General features: G+C 39.4%; 1 protein-coding gene across 1 annotated transcript in view; it reads left to right on the plus strand.

Moving 5' to 3' along the window:
- Nucleotides 1–23,452, plus strand: part of IGF2R (insulin like growth factor 2 receptor) — a 58,616-nt gene that overhangs the window by 11,876 nt on the left and 23,288 nt on the right. The window contains exons 3-24 of the mRNA XM_085055880.1: nt 1,458–1,582; nt 3,250–3,348; nt 3,744–3,870; nt 4,876–4,996; nt 5,847–5,964; nt 7,463–7,625; nt 7,781–7,961; nt 8,687–8,790; nt 9,171–9,335; nt 10,012–10,146; nt 10,511–10,660; nt 11,561–11,692; nt 12,085–12,232; nt 13,657–13,834; nt 14,417–14,532; nt 14,929–15,091; nt 17,202–17,381; nt 18,414–18,515; nt 19,376–19,477; nt 20,140–20,314; nt 21,665–21,832; nt 22,397–22,540. Coding sequence (XP_084912006.1) covers nt 1,458–1,582; nt 3,250–3,348; nt 3,744–3,870; nt 4,876–4,996; nt 5,847–5,964; nt 7,463–7,625; nt 7,781–7,961; nt 8,687–8,790; nt 9,171–9,335; nt 10,012–10,146; nt 10,511–10,660; nt 11,561–11,692; nt 12,085–12,232; nt 13,657–13,834; nt 14,417–14,532; nt 14,929–15,091; nt 17,202–17,381; nt 18,414–18,515; nt 19,376–19,477; nt 20,140–20,314; nt 21,665–21,832; nt 22,397–22,540 — 3,096 coding nt within the window. The remainder of the gene's footprint in view (nt 1–1,457; nt 1,583–3,249; nt 3,349–3,743; nt 3,871–4,875; nt 4,997–5,846; nt 5,965–7,462; nt 7,626–7,780; nt 7,962–8,686; nt 8,791–9,170; nt 9,336–10,011; nt 10,147–10,510; nt 10,661–11,560; nt 11,693–12,084; nt 12,233–13,656; nt 13,835–14,416; nt 14,533–14,928; nt 15,092–17,201; nt 17,382–18,413; nt 18,516–19,375; nt 19,478–20,139; nt 20,315–21,664; nt 21,833–22,396; nt 22,541–23,452) is intronic.

Consider the following 23,452-nt stretch of genomic DNA (forward strand, 5'->3'; position numbering starts at 1 on the left):
TAAACTAAAATGGAAAGGGGGAAGCTGATCAATACACACACTTCATAGCATTTTCTATAGTTCAAAGTAAATTAGTTTGCAGAATTAAAATCTACTTGTCAAACAAAATGAATAGGCTGGAGTTAGCATGTAAGATCTAAAATGGGTTAGTGTTTAATATTAACCAAAATGGGCTTGAGCAGGAACATCTAAGTGGTCTGAGCTGGTGCTTATCATGACTTGAAATGTGTTCCACCTTTCCTCTTCACGTTAAGTGCTGGGGAGGAGAGCAATGTGCAGTGACAAAGCACTGTCCTGGCTCTCCATGCAGCGTGTGAGCTGTGCTACAGGGGATGGGAGATTGGGGGATTTGCACTAAGGCAGTGGATCTGTGCTGGGTTTGTCTGCAGACAGTGTCAGTGCACAGGCACCAGTGTGTTCTTCATTAAGTAGATTAAAGGTTAAGTAGAGCCAGCAATGTGCACCTGCAGCCCAGAAAGCCAGCTGTATCAAAAGCAATGTGTCCTGCAGGTCGAGGGAGGTGATTCTGCCCCTCCTTTCCTTCTGGTGAGACCCCACCTGGACTACTGCATCCAGTTCTGGGATCCACAGCGCAGGCAGGACGTGGACCTGTTGGAGCAGACTCAGAGGAGGGTCACCAAAATGCTCACGGGGTGGAGCACCTCTCCTATGAAGACAGAGTGAGAGAACTGAGGTTGGTTAGCTTGGAGAAGACTCCAGGGAGACATTATTGCAGCATTCCAGTGCTTATAGGAGGCTTAAAAGAAAAACAAAGACAGACTTAGCAGGGCTTGTAGTTATAGGACAAAAGGTAATAATTTTAAACCAAAGGAGGGTAGATTCAGACTAGATACAAGGAATAAATTTCTTTATGATGAGGGTAGTGAGGCACTGGAACAAGTTGTTCAGAGAGGTTGCAGATGGCCCATCCTGAAAATGTTTGAGGTCAGGTTGAACAGGGCTCTGAGCAGCTGATCTAGTTGAAGATGTCCCTGCTTATTGCAGAGGGGTCCCTTCTAAGCAAAACCATTCTATGATAAATTCTCTCTTATCTTGTACTGATGCTATTATTATAAATGGTGTAAAGGCTGAGAAACTGATAAATAGAAATTGGTAGAAGGAAAAGTGAATTGTGATTGAAACTAGTTAACAGCTTTCCGTGTTCCTAAGGAGGTGACTAGTTTGTAGTAGCACCCGCTGTTGTACTTTTATTTTAAAAAGTGTTTGCTGAAAACCTTTAAGAAAATAGTGTTTGATATTTCTAATAATACTTCTATCTTGGATCTGATCTTCCAAATCAGAAGATTCACAAAGTTCATCTTCGGTTGTGCTGTCTTCAAGTGAACTGGTATGTTTTTTGCTGCTCAGTGGTTGAAACTAGACTGTTGTCTGTTGAGCTTTTGTGAAAGCATTGTATTATAACACCCATTTTTCCCCCTCTCATTTTTAAACCCTAGGTGACTTAGCCTTGCAGAAAGTTTCTGAAAATCTTCTGGAGCACAACACTACACGTAACTGCTTGCAGCAAGGCAGTGAACACCAAATTCAAAGCAGTATTAACTTCCTGTGTGGGAAAACACTGGTAAGTTTAAATAATGTGCTCTTATCTTCAATGGAAATGACAAGTACTCCAGACTTGCTTTTTAAGGAGACTTGCAGTACTTTTGGATGTACTGATTACTGAGCTTCACAGCTTAAAGAAGAGCCAGTTATGTTTTACCGTCAAGTTAAAGTCATGATTTATTGTGGCTTTCAAAATTCAATCCCAGTAGAAAGTAGTTGGAAGTCTGCAGCTTAGCTCTGATTATTGGCTCTTCTTTGTCTTTAATGTTTTTACATGGTTTGCACTGAAGAATTTTATTAGCTTAATATGGAGGAATGAGCCAACAGTGTACAGGGTGCCATAACAATGCAAGCTGTTGTTTAATTGTTGGCTGTGCCTGAGCTGTGGACCTGGCATGACTGTTTAATAGAACAATATTGAAGAAAATAACTGACCTCTGTTATGGGGCAGCATAGTTGACAACAGTAAGCCTCAGGATTGGTCTGCACATTGTTGAACTTACAGTGCTTATACAGCCAGCTGGGCTTCTGAGGAAATAGTTTTTTGTGAGAATCTGTTTGAACTGTGATTGGAGATCCCCAAAAAGTTTCTAGGGGCCTGAATGCATGCAGTTCACTTCAAAGTGCTTTTGGAGTTACACCCTTCACTCACTTAACAGATACAACAGCTCAGTAGAGACTGTGATCAGTTCACATATTTGTGTGTATCTTGGAGAAGTATTGATGCCACTGTTGGCACTGACAATGCTGTTGCATACCTCCTCTTGGAAATCCAGCCAATTCAAACAAAGTGCCAGTGCAGCAGAGACTTAAATGCTTCCTGTTCTGTTTCAGCAGATGACTCCTTAAACTACATTAAAAATTATTGCTCAACTTCAACTGTAACACCAGATCATACTGATCTTCAGACTTCTAGTTAGCTCTGTTCTAAGACGTGTTCATCATGTGACATAGTAAAAGGATTTTGTAATAGTGTCTGGAACAACTTGTTTCCTCCCCTTTTATGGCAGGGTTAAATGAGAGAGGGAGTCAGTTTAAGTATGCTAAAGTGCTTCTAGCTGAGGTGATGGAGGGTGAAGTGAAAAATTGTTGTCTTTTCACTGAGACCTTCAGTTAAACATCCAGTTCTGAATCATGGTAGAGCCCCCATCTTGAAATATATACAAATGTGTATAATGTGAGCCAATAAAAATACACAGCTAAGGTCAGGGATGTTCTTTCTGTATAGCAGAAGAGGCTGCTAATCAGTTGTTTTTGTAAGGTAAAAGACAGGGAACTGATAAACCATGTATTGCCTCACTGTGTTAACCTATTTATATGCATTTCTATTGGTGTCTCCCTTCCAGTAGGCAAATATAACTGGTACTCCTGTCATTATCAGTGGGCATAGTGAGCACTTCTAATATGCAGTAACTGTATTCCATCTTTTAGGACTGGCACATGTTAATTTGAGTATTGGTGCATATGTAGCACCAGTTTGGCATCCTGCATCTTCCTGAGTTGCCCAACAAAGTTGTTACATAACAATCTTGCTTTTAACAAGTACCATTAAGAAACTTTATGCCCTTGTTCTGTGATGTGCTGTATTTTGTTTTTCTTAATCTCTTGGATAAACTTCTTAATGTCTACAGATCTAGTATAAAACCAATCTGTTTTTCAAAGAATTATTTTTTCCCATTTAAATAGGGTACTCCTGAATTTGTAACAGCAACAGAGTGTGTGCACTATTTTGAATGGAGGACCTTTGCAGCTTGCAAGAAAGACTTGTTTAAACCTGTGAAAGAGGTAATCTATGTACTATCAGCAGATACTCTTCACATAGAGGACAATTTTAATCTAATTACCTGCCCCTTCCCAAAATAAATCCGAACAACCTCCATAAACTTACGTTTTTTCATAGGTATGTAAAACATATATGTTGGAATTTGGTGGGGCTGAGAATTTTAAATAACTCTTCAACTTTTTCTGTGCACTGGATGCTTGTTCATATTAAAACTCTTCTAAAAGCTGGAGCAAGAGTCAAAATTTGGATGGCTCATTTTAATCAGCATATCTAGCTTTGGCTTCCTGAAGAAAAAAAACTTTTCCAGATATTAACTGGGCTTCATATATGCCTGTTCATAACTTCCTCCTACTTGTGTAGCATGGCTTACATGTAATTTTTTTTGTTGCTGTTCTAGGTCCCTTGCTATGTGTTTGAAGGTCTAAAGAAACATGACTTGAATCCGCTCATCCAAGTTTCAGGACACTACTTAGTGGATGATTCCGATGATGATTCCTTGTTCATAAATGTCTGCAGGGACTTAGGTTTGAATGGTTGCTTGTGTCACCTGTTAGTGTATAAATTCCTTGTAGTGTGGTTCTTTGCCATTGTCTCCATTAAGGTTGTCCTATGTACAAAGATTAGTATTTTAAGACTTAGACAATTATTTAAAACTCCCTACCCTCCAAGTATTGAGGTGTTCAGAGATATGCCCCTTCTGGATGGGCAAGCAGTGTTAGTACAGTTAAAGTCACTTTTCTAAAGTGGGAGAATGCAGCTTGTCTTGTATCTGCATTTTTTTGCTGCACTATAGGACCGATATTGTTCATAGGGCTTCATGTGCTCTAAATTTATTCATTTGGACTCCAGTTTGTCGCCCAGTTCCTGATGAGTGTGACAAGGTGCATCTAACATACCGTTTAGGTGCTTACCAAAGTACTGGTGCACAGCTAGCACTTTGTTCTCAGATGAGTGCTATACGCATAAGGAATTAAGCCAGCAAAATCACGTATTTGAAACTTGGTGGAAAGTTTCGCTTTTCCCACTGTGTTTTTCATTCTGCAGTTAAATGTGTATTTTGTGCCCCCGTTAAAGGTTTAATACTTCTAGTTTTATTGAGAGTCTTATTCTTTTAAACATCCCACTAGTTATGAAACTTTTTGCTGACAGCTTTGAATCAGATGGTTAATAAGAAACAAAGAAGGGGATAAAACCTTTTCTGTAAGGAGGGGTTACCCATTACTTGCTTGTGGGGAAAAAAAAATACTTGGCCCACTTCTAGAAGCTTTCAAAGCCCTAAGTATCCAGCAGCTGTACTAGCAAACAGCTGCAGCTGCTTTGGCAGGAAGGATGAATTTGCTGTTCCAAACCAGGGCAGCATGAATTACCACAAGCACTCCAGGTTTTGTCTTGTCAGTTTCACGTTTTAATGTAGCCTGGTTTTTAGAAGTATTTTTAGAAGAGCCCACAGATGAAATGGCAAGATACTTCAGGTAAAGCAGGGCTTAGAAACTAAATCCTATGACTTCTTTTCTATGTACTATAACCAGGAAGTTCAAGTGGAGAGACCAGAAACTGCCCAGCTGGCAGTGCTGCTTGCTTGTTACATGAAGGTCTGGCATATGATGTTGGCCGTCCAAAGGAGCAGCTGAAACTTCAAGACAAAGACAGGTACATAATTTTTGTGGTAGTACTTCTGTGGATACTTCAGTCATCTGGAAACAACACTCTTGGTCACAGATGAGTGTATCAGACTGTGGTGGCCTGGGAAGGAGTAAGGTGATTGTGTATTTGTGTCCTGAGGTACAGAGAAGCCAGCGAGAGGTGTGGCTAATCTGAAGCCAGGCTGTTACTGCTCTGTTGTCTTCTGCCTGTTAAATTGAGTAGAATAATAATGGATAGCTGGGAAGTTGGGGTGATCATCCTGTTCTGTCATCCAAGTCATCTTGCTATTTGTCTCTCCTTGTCAGATAATTACCATGTTTTATTCTTGTACTCCTGCCTCACCTGATCCTACCCAGTTGCCTTGCTCCTGTCAATTTACCGATGAGTTCATTTTGTTGTTAATTCTGGGGGCAGAAAGGAAAGAGTTTATACATAGAGAGATGGTAAAGTACAGGAATGTGGCAAGACCTGAGTGGATATTACTTGCAAAAGTTGCAAGAACATTTGCTGCATCTGCTCTCCAGCAGCAGTTTTGAGAGCAAAGCTGTGAGTGTTCCTGTGACAATCAGCTACGTTATTGCTACAGTATGGGTTACAAGGCACTCAGCATAGTCTTAACTAGGGCACCAGAAAATAATGTATCAAGTAATTTTGCTGGGACTATTTCAATCTTTATTTAAAATAAAATCCAAGATTAAAGGAATGAGGACCTCCATAAAAGTTGCTTCCAGGAGCAGGGCTGTATTATTATATTCTGCCTGAGTGTCTAGCAAAGATTGAGTGCTTCAAGAATATCCTTCTTCTGTACAGTGCAGTGTCTTAATTGTCTTTTTGGTTTGTTGTTTTCTATTTCTAGGCTTGTATTGAGTTATGAGAGAGAATACAAGCATGATGAAGAAAGGCCAGTCTTCTGCCTAGGCCATAATCCAGCAGTGACAATCACTTTTGTTTGCCCATCAAAGAGGGGAGAAGAGGTAACTTCAGTGTTTTACTTTCTGTTAACTGGTTGGTCTTTAACTTTTGCGTGCATTATCTTTCGTTTTTATTCAGGCCTGAAGAAAGCATAAGTATTCTGGGCTGTAGGCTGTGAAGAGGGTGAGATTCTAGATAGAATCTTAAAGTCTTCTAGAACTTAAGAAATAACAACTTGAATATAATTTCCCCAGGAGTGTGTTGTCTCTTGTATCGGTGAATTTGGTTGTCCCTTTACAGGTTCAAGGCTTTCCTCTAAGCATAGGGTGGGCTTAGTGTAGAGTAAATCCTTGTCACCTTGGCATGGAGCTTTGCTTGCTATTGAGCACTCTTCAGTCAGGCTGGGCATGCTTATAGCTGTTGCCTGTTACTTGGCTTTTTTCTTAATCTGTTCTTCCTCAGGGGAAAAAAAGGGAGCTAGTAGGTGTCATCACATGGCAGGAGACTGTCGCTTACTAAGCAAGCTCATGAATTCTTTTTAACTTTACTAAAAATCTTTAGTGTTAAGCAACAACTCAGTTTATGCCTGATATTGTTTTAGTCTGGCTTGCATGCAGTCTGACAGTCACTTCGATGTGATGCTGGGTAATTTCAGCAACCTGCACTCCTTGAATTGGGCCAAAGTGCCAATTGCTATTGCTTTGCCATTTTATATAGTAACGCTTTTTATTGCAGGTTAGTGAAGAGGGAAATCTTATCTGGCTAATTTTTGGTTTAATGTTTAGTCCCTCATCTGACCTAGATAGGTACTCTGGTTACTGTAGAAACAAACCTGGCTCTTGTCTACTGTTGCTTTGTACTGCATTGCTACAGCTGTGCACTCTTGTAGTATGAGTACAATTACTGATGAAACTGGTGCCTGTAACTTACCTGATGCCTGTGTATCTGCCAGTTGTTCCAGTGGATGGCAGAAATACAGATTTATGGAACAATTTGAATTTCTAATGTTTTGCTTTAAAGTGAGGAAAATCAAGACTACTGCTTCTCCCAGATGTGCAAAAATATCTCGCTACAGAAAACTCATCTGACAGAAGTACTGGCTAAAGGGTTCTCAAATGTCTGTCTTGATTTGGACCAAGGGAATCAAAGTTGCTCAAACACCAGTGTCTAAAAGTCTGCTTTGCCTTCAGAGAACATTTGATTTCTATTCCCTGCATTGAGGACTTCTCTGAGGCAAACACAATCCATGCTTAGGCTATTTGAGCTCACATCTTTGCTTTTCCCAACATGGTACAGAAAAGTACTTTTTAAAGTACTATTTGCTGTCTTTCTCCTAATGCCTGATGTTTTACTTCTACTTAGACTTTTAATAGTTTGCCACATCATTTATAAGACCTGTTTTATTTCTTCTCAACACCTGTTTCTGAGGGGCCAGAAACAATGTTTGCACATCTTAAGTAATTTAGAGGTGGAGTTGTTACTGATCTTAAGGGAATGTGATACTGCTGCTTTAAAGATTATATTTCAAGTAAGTTTAAATTCTCTTCACTTCTGTATCAGAGTGCAGGTCCCAAACTTACAGCAAAAACAAATTGCCGGTATGAGATAGAGTGGGTTACTGAGTATGCCTGTCACAGGGATTACCTGGAGAGTAAGAACTGTCTTCTGACTAATGAACAACATGATATCTCCATTGATTTAACTCCACTTAAACAATTTTCAGGTAAGCTCAGTACTTCTCTTTAGTTTTGGTGGTTGTTACTAGCCGCTGTTGCATTTCCGTATTTAGGGACAGAAAAAATGTCTTCTGTTGGTATTTGGAGTTTCATGTCTGTCCTGATGTGTGTTACAACACTTTTTTGTTTGTTATTCATTCAGGATATATCTCACCATATTTAGCCAAAGATGACAAAGAGGGGTATTACTATTACTTGAATGTATGTGGGAAAACGACTGCAGGTAACTGTGATGACGGTACAGAATATATTTCATCTTGCCAAGTAAAACTTTCAAGTAACCAGCAGAAAGTGGCAGGAAGATTTGCAAACCAAACCTTAAGGTGTGTAAGTGCTCTTTAGCCATTGATCTTTGTTTCCTGCTTTGATGCTTACTTACTTGTCATGTAATCAATAGTTGACATAAAATGCAAGCATTTTTGCTCACTTTTTTGTTAGAAAAAGAGTAAGAGTATACCAGGATAGCATTAACAGAGGAGACTGTGATGTTGGCAGAGGCCATTGTCTAGAGAGGAAGACTTCCACTGACTCAGTTGTCCCAGTTGCAGATAGTGCTGAACTGCCTCTTGCCCTCCTTTTCACAGGTTTTACATGTAAAGCAGTATCAGAAGAAGCTGATTTCCAAGTGGCATATAGGGACAATAGTTTGCGTGAGATTGTAAAGCAGAGATTAGTTTATGTAGATATGATCTTCCATTTTGTCTGTGAGATTTGTTGAAGTGATCTTCCAGGACGTATGACTTCCTCTACTTGCAAAAAAAGCCACGCAATAATTTAATGGGAGTAGATATTCTACAATACCTAGGGGAGCTTTACAGCATTCTTCAAACTCTATAGAAATTAATGAAAAGTCATTAGAAAAATCAATGGATGCAAGCCTTTGTTGCTGTAGAAATGTCAGTGTTGATGTTGAACTAGCATTTGTTTTCCCTTGGGATAAGACAATTAATAAATAAGCAAGAATGTGACTTCTGTTATATGAAGAACACTGTATGATTGTCTGATTGTCTGACCTCACAATTCTGTCTAAAACTGACTTCTTACCCAGATACTCTGATGGGGATCTCACTTTAATTTATCCGAATGGGGATGCATGTAGTTCTGGCTTTCAGAGAATGACTGTCATAAACTTCGAGTGCAATGAAACAGCAGGTGAGTTTAACAAGCTGAGACAGCGCTGCTCAGAGTTTGACTTTTGTGCTTACTTGTAGACCTTATGTTCAAATGAATGCTTGCTTTGAGCCACAGCTAACACAAGAAATAAATATTGTTACAGTAAGTGCTAATTTCGATGGCTGGCAGGATGTGCTGTGCAGTAGCAACGCTAGTCTAAATTTACTCTGATTAAGAAGATGGAAGTATAAAAGAGCCCTTTTTTTCTTAGCCAACAGTAAAAAAACCAGAAATACAAGTCTTTTGCAGCAAAAGGATTTTTTGTCTTCCCTGCTCATTGCTAGTCCTCAACTCTCCCTGCTTTTTTCCCCTTCCCCCACTAGAAACCTAATATCTGTTCATCTGTTTTCCATGTTAAGGTAATGATGGTAAAGGAACTCCAGTATTCACTGGTGAAGTTGACTGCACCTATTTTTTTACTTGGGATACAAAATATGCATGTGTTAAAGAGAAAAAAGATCTCCTTTGCAGAGTTGCTGATAAGAAAAAATACTATGACTTGTCACCTCTTATCCGCAGTTCAGGTATGGCAATAAAAACTGGCTTTCAGTTACTTTTGTCCTAAGTTTACATGGCATCTCTAGTGCAATTCTTTAGCTGAATATTAGTCAGCTTTTGCTGTTCTTAGTGAATTTCTGGGATGCTGGTGTTTGCTTCCCTCATTCCAAACAGACTGAGTGCCTTGTGAAAGTAGCCATGTCCATGACTGCCTTGGTTGCTGCCATGTTAAGTGGTTTTAAGTCACAGAATCACAGTTTGGGTTGGAACGGACCATTAAAGATCATCTAGCCTGACTCCTCTGTCATGGGCAGGCACAACTTCCACTAGACCAGTTTGCTCAAAGCCTCATTCAGCCTGACCTTGAATACTTCCAGGGGCGGGGCATCCACCATCTCTGGGCAACCTGTGCTAGCCAGGATCCACCATGGCTCAGCAGCTTCCTCCCAGTGCTTTGCACAAAGGGAATACCTGTGGACCCATCCAAAAGTGGCAGGGACAGATGCAGGGCTTCATGGGACTGATGCAAGTATAGTCTCAGCTGGTGGGGGCATGGAGCTGAGATCAGGGCTTCTGTGTGCTGGGGATGCTCTGAAGGGAATGTCATCACACAGATGTGGGTCCTCTGTAAGGCATTTTGGCATGGAGATGCTAGAATGATTTAGCCAGATGACTTGTCCTTAATGATCCTCTGTATTTCAGAGTCAGCCCAGAACTGGGAAGCTGTAGACATTAGCTTTTCAGAAAGGAAACATTACTACATCAATGTCTGCCATGAAGTGTGGAAGAGAGGAGGAGCTTCCAGCTGTTCAGATGGTGCTGCTATTTGCTCTGTAGGTGAGTCAAGGGTTTTTGTTGGTGGTGTTTCTGGAGTTTTTTTGGTTCATTTTTTTTTTTAAGCCTCTGATGGCTTGGCATTTTCTCTAAAAATGGGGTTGGTTTTCCTGAGTGCCTTCATTTTTTCGAGGAAACAGAAGGTTAAGAGCATGTTTCTCTTGTGATTTTAAAGATACCTGAAGAAATAATGCAGGTGGCTTTTTCTAATTAAAGAGCTATAGGCTTTGTAGCATGGTTTGGCAAGGTAAAACCAAACTACTAATGATGTTTTCTTGTTAACTAGACAAATGGAAAGTCTTAGTATCTAACAGAAGCTTCACTTCTTTTCAGAGAAATAAAAGTTCTGTATTTACTGTCTTTACAGATAAGCATAACAACAGTAAGAATCTTGGAACATTTGTATCTTCTCCTAAAAAGGTTGGAGAAAATATTCAACTTATCTATTCAAATGGAGACAACTGTGGTTCTGGGAAAGAAAAAATCCATACTGTCATCACTCTAATATGCAGACCAGGTGAGAACATCCACACCCTGTTCATTGGTCCAGTTAAAAACTGAAGGCCATATAATAAGCCAAGATATGAGTGCTAAGTATTAGCTTGTGCTTTTGTCTTTTATGTCTTTCTATGCAAAAGCTTGAACCATCATGGTTTGTTTGCTAGCATGGTGGTAATGTAATGTAGGTGTTTTGTTATGTTTATATTTATGCAAATACTCTTTAAAAATCCTTGAGTAAATCTCTTGAAATAAGATTCTTCCAAAAATGATTAAAATATTTGTAAGTGTTTAAAACTGCACAAATATCTGGAAGCTCTATGTGAAGCACTTTCATTCCCTAGATTGTCTTGATGGGAAAGAGTGGTTCTGAACTGAGATCAGATACTTAAGCCTTCTTTTCCAATGTGTGGTTTCTATCTAAACCGCTGGCAGTTTATGAAGAGCAGAAACATTTGCAGAAGTTAATATTGTTTATATTAATTATATTAGCCTGCTAGTTAACTATCTCCCAGGGAAATAGAAAATTTGTGTTCTTCTTCCTCAGCCTGAGGAAGCTGAAACTTTCAAGTGTGTTGGCTGTTGGGATCAGATTATGCACTCTTTCCTAATTAAGCTGTTGCTTTGTAGTAAAACACCACTTTTGTGTATCACAGTAGACTTTTTTTTAAAATATTGAGATAGTTTCAGGAGCAGATTGAGCCCTGCACCTTTACTTCTGGGCTAAACTTTTATCTTGGGGAGGAGGATGGAAAGACTTCGTGAAAAATAATTTTGGTTTTATTTTCAAAGAAGAGGTACTTTAACAGTTATCTTGATCTCCTTTTGAGAAGAAATTAGTGTTCTTAGGTGTAGATTCCTTGTTCCTGTTGGCAGCGTGGCTGTTTGTATGCATAACATGTTGCTCTTGTGATACCAGGTGATCTAGAAAGTGCTCCAATCTTGATGTCTGAGCGTGAGTGTTCATACGCATTTGACTGGTATACTGCTGCTGCATGTGTCCTGTCTAAAACTGAAGGAGATGACTGTCAAGTTTCTGATCCTCAGGCAGGTATGTATTTCTGTTCAGCAAATTGAAGGTCGTTAGGGATAAAACTTGTGCCACAACACACAAATCCTTTTGATACTCAAGAGCAAAGTGAGTTCAACCTAATGCTAAGCACTCATGGTTTTAACTACGTGCATATGGCAGACCAGAACATCATGAGCTTAATACTACTCTAGTGAATGTAGGAAAATAGATGTAAAGTGTATTTTACTGAAGTAAATCTCTCTTTATAAGAAACCATGCTTTTAGTTTGTCTATTTTGTTTCTGGAACAGTAATTACATAGAAGGAAACTTTTCAGGGGGAGGTGAACTAGCCATGTGACTGACTGAATCAAAACCTGTGAGAGATACCAAGACAAAATCGAACTGATAAAGTTTATTCCTTCCTGATTAGGCTTCTCTTTTGATTTATCTCCTGTGGCCAAGGAAAAAAATTACTATACAGTTGATACTAAGGAGTACTTGTTTTACATAAGCGTCTGTGGCAGTCTGCCTGATGGCCTGTGTCGCCCAAAATCGGCAGCTTGCCAAGTAACTCGAAGGTGAGTAACTAATTTTGTTGTCTATGAGAGAAGATCTCTTGTTGCATGATGGGTTGTTGTCTGTGTGCAACAATGAACAATTTGCATGTAAAATAATTACTGGGCTACCTGTAATAGATGCAGGTAATTTGCATATAGTTTGCAGTAATTACAGTGCCAGCTGTTTCAAGCCAAGTACACATACATGTAATCTTGCTTACAGCTAACTTGTGAGATGGAATGTGCCCATTGCTCTCCCTTTTGTTATCCATAGGGACTGTAAACTCTAGATTAACTGCTGCAGCTGTATTAAGCCAACCTGTGATCCGGACATTGAGGGTCAGCTGTATTCCAAGAGCTGGCCTAAAGAATGTGAGCTTGCTGCACTTTGGATGAGCAGTGGCTGCCTTAGACAGAGGTGGAGCCTAGAGCTTAGGTGTTGCACCATATGGCCTCAGGTTGTGTCAGCAGAGGTTTAGATTAGATAATAGGAAAAAATTTCTTCATGGCAAGGGTTGTCAAGCATTGAAAAAGGCTGCCCAAAGAAGTGGTGGAATTGCCATCCCTGGAAGTGTTCCAAAAATGTGTCAATATAGACTTGAGGACATGGTTTAGTGATGAAAATTTGGTGGTGGTGCTAAATTGATGGTTGGACTTGATGATCTGGGAGATCTTTTCCAACCTTAACAATTTTGTGATCTTCATTATGAAATGTGCTGTGCCCGCATGGTTCCAGTGTGTACTGCTACTCTGACAGCATCATTGCTTTTGTGTCCTGCAAACTATGTCTGAGGTAGTATCTGTGCATTTCAGGTTCCAGGTCAGCCTGTTGCCAGAGATGGGGTGCAGTGCAGACACTTGGAGCTGTACTTGAGTTGGCTCTGAATTACTCTCCAGCCAAGGACAGTTTACTGCAGACCCTAAAAATGTTCTTCAGGGAAAGATGATCAAGCTAGGTCTGATAGAGTTAAGTCAGAGTGAAGAAACATTCCTGAACCAAAGCTAATACCTAGCTGAGAGCTGTTGTGCAGTGCTAGGTCTTCATTGCCCACATGTAATTGGATGTGGCCAGTTTGACCCCAAGATGAGGTTGTCTGCAATTTGAGGGTATCTGCACTTTCACTTTTACTTTGGAAAATGAGAACTTGATGGTTTTGTCACTGTTTTAGAGAAAGGAGTATTAAAGTTTTATAGATATCTAAGCAATATGTAACTTCCTTTCCTTTTCAAAGGATGCCTGTTCATGTTTTAAGTTTCCTTTTGTCACTGTTCTTTTTATTCCAGCTCACTGAGGTCTAATCAACCCTATTTATTATGTCTTTTTATGGTGTCTTGTATAAGCTAACTTGTGTGGTTAGCTTATACAGGTCTTTATAAGACTTGTTTTAGAGATGGAATTAATTTCACATTCTGTTCACTCTCAAAACTCACTTTTTCTGTTCTAGTAAGGATCAGTCTTGGAGTCTTGGACTGCCCAGTTCCAAACTTTCATATTATGATGGCCTGATTCAGTTGACCTACAAAAATGGTACAGCATACAACGATGAGAATAAAACACAGCGATCTACCCTCATAACTTTCCTGTGTGACCGTGATGCTGGAATAGGTCAGCCTGAATATCAGGTAAGAAGTTCTATAGGAAGGAAGGATCTCCATCCTTAAATGCTGACAAGAATAGCTACCAGGTCAAAACAAGTGGAGTGTTATCTATGGAAATAACCAGTATCTACAAAGCAGACTAAAAGAAATAGTTATTTCTCTTGGTATATTTGACTCTTGTTGCAGCCAAAAAGCTTACCTTGTCCAGTGAACAGAAAACTGTTTACCTGGATTCAGATTCTTACCTCACTCTCTTCTAGTCCCTGGGCTATGTAATTATTAGTGCTTTTGATTGTCTTGTATTTCTAGCTGGAAAAAACCAAACTGGCTGAGAACAACTGGCCTAACAAATGGTAGGACTGTGTGTCCTGTAACACAGCAGATAGCAGTTTAACAGAACCAGAGCAGGTTTTTTTTTGGCAAGAGCATTTTTGGTGACACAGGGAGTACCAAGATCTATAACAGGACAGACCAACACAAATCGGTCTGAGAAGGTATATCCCCAAAACCAAGGGGAGATAGCAAGCTTGGCATATAAAGGAGTAGCCATGAGTCACAAAGTCATCTCTGTGGAAAGCCTCTGTGACCTATTCTGCTCATTTGTAGAAAGAAGATAACTATACCTACAACTTCAGATGGTACACTGAACATGCTTGTCCAGAAATTCCGCTGGAATGTGTTGTGACTGATCACAACACCATGGACCAATATGACTTGTCAAGGTAGGAAAGAAACACATGCAGTGTAACTGAGCTATTCTAGTTTGGTTTTCTTGCTGATAGCACTGGCTCAAGGTGGTTTCCAATGTAGACAGCACCAGAGGCTTCACCTGTTGTGACAATCTTGACTGCAAGTATGTTGAAATCCCTCTAGTATGTTGACTTGCCTCCTAGCATGTAAACTGACTTTTTGGGATGGTTTTACTTATAAAAACTTATTATCTTGTCAACTGTGCTCTATGTCACAGGAGTATTCTTTATAATTGTAGCACTTAAAAATGAGAGGGAAAAGTTATTCTGGAATGCCTTATGGTTGTTCTGTTTCTTGAGACTGAGAAAGCTAGAGAGACTTTATGAAGAATGTGTGTTCTTAGAGCAGAACTTTCTCTTCCTGCTCAGATTAGCAAAATCTGAGAAGAGAGGTGAAAACTGGTATGCCATGGATAATTCAAGACCAAGCGAGCGCAAGAAGTACTACATAAATGTCTGTCGACCCCTGATTGCTGTCCCAGGATGTGACCGGAGAGCATCTGTGTGTCAGATGAAATATAGGCCTGTTTCTGTGAGTACCCTTTCCGTCCCGTCTCAGAGCTGGTTTGCCACGTGAATGAGATTGAAACAGACATGAGTGAGATTAAGACAGCCATGTGAATTCTGACTCCTTGTGCAAAGGGGTATTCTGTATACCCGTAATGGTTGCATAAGCATAGCAGAACGGTAGACCTCCTGTCCACCTCTTCAAACACCAAGGTTTTAATTTTTATAAGTGTACCAATGTCACGTTCAACACTTATAATATTTTGCCCTGTGTTGCAGAGGCAGACAAACTACATCTCTTCTGCATGAATTGCTTTAGTCTGAGAGATTGCTAGGAACAGACATTGCTTTAGGAACAGACTGTTCTCCTGGATATTTTACCATGCTTCTGGCTTGTTTTAAAAAAAATGGAATTTTTTCTGTGGAAAAAATGTTTAAAGATCCTTTGTCACTGCTCCTCTCGAGCTTTCTTTGGCTTTGAGGAGTAGATTAGGCAGATGTGTTGCCAAGCAAACAAAAAGATTGTTGGTGGTTATGGGCTTCTACTTCTGTATTGCTCTGAAGTATAATTTATCATGGAGGCGATAACAGCTGATAGGCTGAATCAACCCATTGCCCAAGGCCTGACTTCATTGGTGCTCAGAGCTATAGGGAAAGGTGAACTAGAGGCTCACCAAGCCATTCCAACTCCTTCTATAAAACAGAAAGAACGCCTTCCCTCCTTGCTGTGGCAGGGTATGTCTGAGTGACTGAAGCTGGTCATCGCCATCACAGCACTTCAAATAATTATTACTTGTTCCTTGTGCTTGCAATAGTTCTTGTTGTGTAAGGCTGCTTACTTTATGTGTAGAGACATTTCAGGGTTTCATTACTTCATTGCTCAAGATAGTGGAATAAAAAGTGAGCACGTTGGGTCAACCTAAATGCAGAGTTGTTAAAAAGATTTTTAAAAGGGCAGAAGTGTGTGGACAGCTGTTTTGGATGTGTGTTCTTCTGTTTGTTACTGCAATTGACTTAAAGTAGTTTCTTAAAACTAGGAAACACCAATTATGTTCAAATGACAATGACTTTGGACCTTGGTAGTAGCACCTACTGTTTTTCTAGTGCTCAGTTTCTGCTAGTGACTTTTAGCCTTTGCCAAGCATGGCAGATCCCTGAGGTCAGTTGTAGGATTCGACTCTGTGTGATTTGGTTTTGAGGATAAAATAGAAACGAGAGGTCTCTCAAGATGGGTTTTAGAGCTTGGGAGTTTATTGTGAAAGAGCATGGGTGTGAGAGGCCTGCTAGGCTGCAAGACACAGCTCAAAGCAGGCCAGAGAAAGAGAGAGAGGCAAAAAGAGGGAGCAAAAAAGAGAGCGATTTGCCGTTTACAATACAATAAATCATCTTCTGTGTTGAATATTCTAATTCTCTTTAACCAATCTGAGACAAGCTACAAACCCTACAGCATTTACATTCAACCTATAAGAATCATCACATTACCATACGGCGTTATATTTTAAACCTTAAAAAACTGCTTTTTAGAATCTCTACCAGGCAGGCAGGGTCTGCTCTGACCTTTGGACCTGCCTAGGCAGAGGGCATTGTTCTATCAAGAAGGGGGATTACCTTCAGTAGCCATACCATTGTTAGTTACTCTTCAACTCAAACCTTGTCTTCATCTCAATTTCGTTTATACTTTCCATATTTTCAGCATCTTTTGCAAGGTAATCATATCTATAAGGCTTTCCTATTTCATCTTCCCCAACAGTCAGTGCTGAGAATGTGTGGAGTCTTCCACATATTAGGCTTTAAAGAGCTCTAAAAATTAAATTCTACCTACTGTAGAAGGCATAGGCTTCCCTAAATTGCTAAGCAGTGTAGGCCAGGAGATGCAGATAGGTATTCTAAGCACTACAAGCACCTTATTGTACTAAAAATAAAAACAACAAAAATCAAACCATACCTATTTGTGGAGGTTGTCTGTTAAATATGTGAAACTTGAAGACAGAATGGGAGGGAAATGTACAGGTATTTCTATGCCGTTGTTATCCTCAAAACTCTGAAGATACCTACAATACTCTTGTATACAGGTTATTTTCTTTTTGGTGTATCTATTTTTTTTAAATTGCTGACATGCTTTTCTTTATTTCTAGGATTCTTTTTCTGAAGTCACCTCTATTAGTAATCTTGGTGTTGCCAGCAAAGAACTAGTAATTGAAAGACCTGGACATGTTTCTCTGACATATGCAAATGGATCTGTGTGCATCAATGCTGAGGGAAAGACAACTACTTATAGCACCACCATCCACTTTGTCTGTTCCAGGGGCACTCTTGTAAGGACAAATGATCTTCCAGTTGTTATTTCATCATACTAGGTTTCTCATCTTGTAATGTGAAGCCACATGAAGATGTGTAGTGTATAGCAGACTCATGCTATAGGGAGTCTTTTTGAGAGACTTTTTGAAGGTTTAAAATAGAGATGTAAAAACCAACTTGATTTGGATGCTAGAGAAGTGTGTGTCTGAGAGTTTTTATCTAGTTCTTGTTTATGATAAAATAAACAGCCTTGATGGACAATAATATTTCAGACTAGTCTAATTAGCATGAAAAATACATGAGGACTTAAAAGTGCAAATATCATGGACTTTCTTAGAAGGAAGAACATTGTAAAGTGTATCTTCGGGCTTAGGTTCTGCATTCTGTGTAGATTGTTGATTCTAGAATTCTTTAATGATGGAGTTTTTGTTGATAGAACTCCACATACTGAAGTTTAGACTGAGGGGATTATTAGACTTAAGATTGCCTAGACTTGTTCTGCCTGGTTTTGTGAATCTGCAAGTCTTACTCCCCTCACCCACATGATCTTTAACCCAAGAGGTTAAAAATGTGTGACATGAAGCAGTCATGAACTACTTTGCTTTTGTCTGAAAACACTGAGATGAAGTGTATATAATTAATATTCCTGTTACCTTGTTACCTCACCTAACAGACTTGTTGCTTTACTTTTGCTTTTAAATTTTTTTTAAAATTATGGACTATGTATTATACCCCACAACTCTTCAAAGCTTAGATTGAGACAAGATCTAGTTTTACATATCCAGATTTAATACTGAATTTAATCTGAATATTTGGATGTCAGATTCAGTTCTTGGCTAATGCTTGGTGACATGGTAAGTGTTTAACTAGACAAAGTTTTCAGTGATGACCTTCAAAATAAATCGGGGAGAGGGAAGTGAGGTGGGAATTGTGTGCCTTTGTAGTGAAGTCTTTTAGAAGAACCTGACAGTTTCTTGTAAGGTGGAATCTCAAACATGAGAGTGTTAGCTGTTACACTTACTCTGGTGTTCCCTGCAATCTGTTTCCAGAGCAGCAGCCCACGGTTTATTGCTATTCTGGATTGTGTGGCCACTTTCTTATGGGAAACTGAGGCTGCTTGCCCAATCAAGGAAACAAAAGATGATTCTCAGGTGAGAAAGGAGAATGTAAATTGTATTTGTTGTCTCAATGTACTATTTTTTTTCTAGCACTCTTGGTGGCTGTGTTTAAATGGCTCTTGAAGAAAACTAACTAAAGTGAAGTCTTGAGTTGGTCATGATGGAGTCTTGTAATATCTTATTGCTTTATTTTTGAAGTATTTCTGAAATGTCTAACTTCTGACCGAAGTATTCAGGTGCTTTCTCTTGAGAACAGTTTACTTGCTTTTGTATTGACTCTTCTATTCCCTTCCTGTGTCGCTAGTAAAACTGAGTTTATATGTAAGGATATGTATTGTCCTTTTTTTGTGCAGATCATCAGATGAGATTTTTCTGTTTTCACACTTAACCCTGAGATTAGCTCAGCTGGTTGGAGCATGGTGCTAGTAACACCAAAGTTGAGGGGTTTGATCGCTGTTTGATCCCTATTTGATCCCCATACAAGCCATTTATTAAAGAGTTGGACTCAGTGATCCTTGTGGGTCTCTTCCAGCACAGAATATTGTGAAATCTACTCAGCTGCTTCTACTTTACAGGTCTTAACATAAACACATTAGTGTGAAGACAACCCTCAGTTAAAATTTCCTTGCTTTCAGCTAATACAATAGATGCCATCTGTTAAATTCTGCTTTGATATGTTGGTATGTGGCTGATGTCAGTGGACAAAAAGAATGGAATAAATGTACAAAAGAATTGAATGAAACTCCTGCCAGAGCTGTATTCTGGTATTCTTGTATGCAGGCTATAGGAATATGTCTAAATCACTATTTTGGCTTTTGAAAGAAGTTTAAGGTAAAACCTAAACAGAGGAAATGCAGAAGGAGAAAATAATTCAGTTGTAATTTTTTTCCCAGTCCTGCTCTGTACGAGATCCAAACACTGGCTTTCTGTTCAACCTGCAGCCATTAGATTCTAAGGACAGCTATATGGTGGCTGGCAATGGGAAGAATTTTGTGGTAAGAATTTTACAATGTGTTGTTTATGGGTGCTGCTGTTGCACTTTTTTGTCTTGCTTAGTGATCTAGTGGAGCTTTCACTCGGTCCTCTTAGGAAATATGAGTTGGCAGGAAAGCAGTGTTATTGAGGGAAGGAATGAAAGATAACTTCATCCATTGGATGGTCTTAAAAGCATTAAACTTCTGGCTGTTGGTGAACATAAGATAGCCACACTTTTGAAGCTACCTTTTTGAGGTGACATTCCCCTTATGAACTCTGTTGTGTACTACCAATTTATCTGCTGATCCTGAAGAAATTGGCAGGGAAAGCCTAGAAAGGGATTTAATCTGTCCATATCAGTGTTTTTAATGTAATCTGCAGGTGTCAGTAGTCCTCGGCTGTCACAGATAATACTATAGTAGTATCTTAGGCCAAGAGTAAGCATGCTGAACCACATCCTTTACTTCTAGTGGGGAGAATTTGTGGACCTTGTAATCTGAAGATTGAGGATACTGTTACTGTATTATAGTTGAAATGTCTGTCATTTCCAGACTGCAAGACAGCCATGTTGCTTGAAATAGTTCTCAACAAGGGAGTTTTACTGATGTGAAGGGGCTATGTGGACCTTATTTTTCTGATGCAGTTAATACTAGATACATCCACATGTTTTCAAAACTTCTAGCTAAACATTTGTGGATACGTACCAGACTGTGGTAAAATCAATGGCAAAACGGCTGCTGGGTGTGAAGTAGAAAACCTGACATTTCAGAGGCCAGTGGAATTGGACAAAACCCTTTATCTATCCAGTGAAGGGTTTCTGACTCTTACCTACAGAGGTCCTCTTGTTGTGGAATCAGGTGAGTTCAGGAGCTACACAGTGGAAATGGATGCTCATATTGTAAAAACTGTGTGAGTGGTCTTTATTTCTTCTTTTGTTCATGTACTGAAGTCTATTTGGCTAGGTATTAATTGCTTAAAGAAGCTGGCTTATATGGAAATTTTAGGAAGAAATAAAGTCATGCAGAATGATAGTGGCTCAGTTTTCAGTAATAGATGTGCATTTCAAAACTCAAGGAAAGCGACTCAATACAGTATAGGGTTTTTACCTTAGCAGATGAAAAATACTGATCCTTGCATAAAAAAATGGATCATCAAATTGGGAAAACAAATAAAATGAACTCTGGCTCTTTTTCTAAGTGAAGTAATAACTTCAAGCTTTAGCTTCATGAATAGTGCTCTCTAAAGTTGTTTCATGTCTGAAAGGTTAGTTTTCAGTAAGCTTATACTCTTACAAGTGGAATTTTTAAAATTCCTAATACTCTAGTACTCTGGTGCTCTAGTACTTCATGTACATCTACTTCATGAATTTAAGTCTCTTTTGTAGGTAAAACTAATGAAAAATACGTGTCTAACTTCTGGATATTACATGCTCTCTAATTGTACTGAAACTGAGTTTCACAGAAATATGACATCATGACAACAAAAGACTTTGGGAAAACTGGGGTTTGGATTCAGGAACCTCAGATACTTCTGTGTGTTTGTCCTCTGTACAAATTACTGGGGTGATCTCTCATTTTCTCAGTTGTGACATTTTTTCACATAATATGTAGCAGGAAATAAGTGACTGAGCTCTTCTGTATTTTTGCTTTGAGAGGTTCTAATATTTTTATAACCCTGTTAAGCATTTTGATGACAAATTCTGCTCTCTGGCATAATTCTGTCATTTATTGAGGGCTAAATGGAACTCAACATATACTGCTTAGATAGTGTCAATATTATTTGTTCTGCAGTGATTACACTGAATTTCTTATAAACAAACAGAACCCACATACCTGAAACTTCGTTATATGTGTTGTAACTTGGAGGCTGCTGGTACCACTGATGATGTTATATAGGTTTTCTGTTTCTTCAAATATGTCAAAGAGCATAGGGAGCACAGGTCAGTGAAGGTAATTATGTTCTTGAAATGTGTCAAAGCATTTTGGTCTCTTATTTGTAGAGGTGGTTGTGGCTGCTAGGCAATTTTTTCATAGCTCTCTAAGGAAGGCTTGCATATTTACAGCTAAAGCCTCATAAGCAGTAAGGTAATGTTATCCTTGAAGCAGTTAGTAATAAACTGTTAGAAAATTTTGAAGTCAACTATTAGTTTGAACTTGAATTCAAATACTCCAAACAGAACTATGAACAGATAAATGTTTGTTTTACAGGAACATCAGACATGTTCACAGTGACTTTCATTTGTAATGATTCGTATCCTGGAGAGCTTAAGTTTGTGCGTCAGGAGATGAACACTGTGCTGGATGTCCATGATACTTTTTTTGAGTTTCACACAGCTCTGGCTTGTGCTCCTGCTCCTGTAGATTGTCAGGTTACAGGTGAGTACCTGGATTTTAAGTGCTCTCTGTCTAACAAATGTTGGAAGGATCTACTGAACAGCAAACTTCTGCTCAGCAGAGGGCTTTAAGAATATCTATTGTGAAGACATTTGTAAGACATAAAGTCTTCATATAAGTTGTAGGGTGGGAGAGGAGGTAAGTTGTTTGAAGCAGTCTTAACCTACAAAAACAGGGAAAGAAGCTAATTTAAAATATTGTGGTATACACAAGAAAGTTGATAATTACTTTGAAAACATTTAATCCTTATTGTGACTGGTGCTGCTTCAGCCCAACTCTGAAGCAAATGAGTTAATTTAGTGTTGGCATCTGTAAAAATGCACCTGTGAATTGTGGAATAGTTACATTTGGGAAGTAACTGTCAACGCAACTCTCTTCTGCATTTAGCAGAGTGATGTTTTTGTGGCATCTTAAGGGATGTCTAATGTCATTCTGAAAATCATTTTGAATTGTGTATTTGTCAGTGAAACGGATATAATTTCAAACCCAATTGTGCTGCAAATATTAAGTTCTCTCAGCTTACTGCATGTACCGCATTTCTTCCAGATGCTGCTGGCAATGAGTATGACTTAAGTGACTTGAGCAGAGAGGGTGAGCCATGGGTTGCTATAGACACTTCAAAGGAAGCAAAAAAGCGAACATTTTTCTTGAATGTCTGCAAGCCCTTGCCCTATGTGACTGGATGTCCTGGTAAGCCAAGTGGCAAGTGCTTTTTAACTTGTGACTTTTGATGCAAGACCTTATATGATGTCAGAATGATGTCCCTGGGTATTTTAGTAGGATTTATTGACCCCTGCCCATTTAATCGCAGAAATAGCATGGGTGACATATGTTGACATATGACCTTTCAGACTGAGAGCAGTCTTAGGGCTTATAAGGACTATCACATTGAGATGCATGTGAATGCATTTGGGAAAATTACACTGAGGGCAGTATTTGCCAGGATCCTTGACTGTATTATTTTTTTTAAAGAAGATAGCAAAGTGTCATAGTTTAACCCCAGCCAGCAATCAAGCCCCACGCAGTTGCTTGCTCACTTCCCCACCACCAGGACTGGGGAGAAAATCAGAAGGGTGAAGGTGAGAACTTGTGGGTTCAGACGAAGACAATTTAATGGGGAAAGCATAAGCTGTGTGTACAAGCAAAGCAAAACAAGGCATTAATTCCCTGCTTCCCATGGGCAGGCAGGTGTTCAGCCATCTCCAGGAGAGCAGGGCTGCATCACGTGTAATGGTGACTTGGGAAGACCAACACCATCATTCCAAATATCCTCCCTTCCTCCCTCTTCCTCCTACTTTATATACTCAACATGATGTCATATGATCTGGAGTATCCCTTTGGTGTGTTTCGGTCACCTGTCCCCCATTGTGTCTCCTCCCAAACTCCTGTGCACCCCCAACTTCCCTTGCCATGTGGCAGTACAAAAGCAGAAAAGGCCTTGTCTCTGTGTAAGCCCTGCTCAGCAATAACAAAAATATCTCTATGTTATCAACCATGCGTTCAGCACAAATCCACAACACAGCCCCATACTCATCACTGTGAAGAAAATTACCTCTACCCCAACGGAAACTAGTACAGAAAGTCAGATCTTGAAGTCCTAAC

The sequence above is a fragment of the Lichenostomus cassidix genome, chromosome 3, assembly GCF_008360975.1.
Source record: "Lichenostomus cassidix isolate B80296 chromosome 3, HeHo_3.0, whole genome shotgun sequence".
NCBI classification, from domain to species: domain Eukaryota; kingdom Metazoa; phylum Chordata; class Aves; order Passeriformes; family Meliphagidae; genus Lichenostomus; species Lichenostomus cassidix.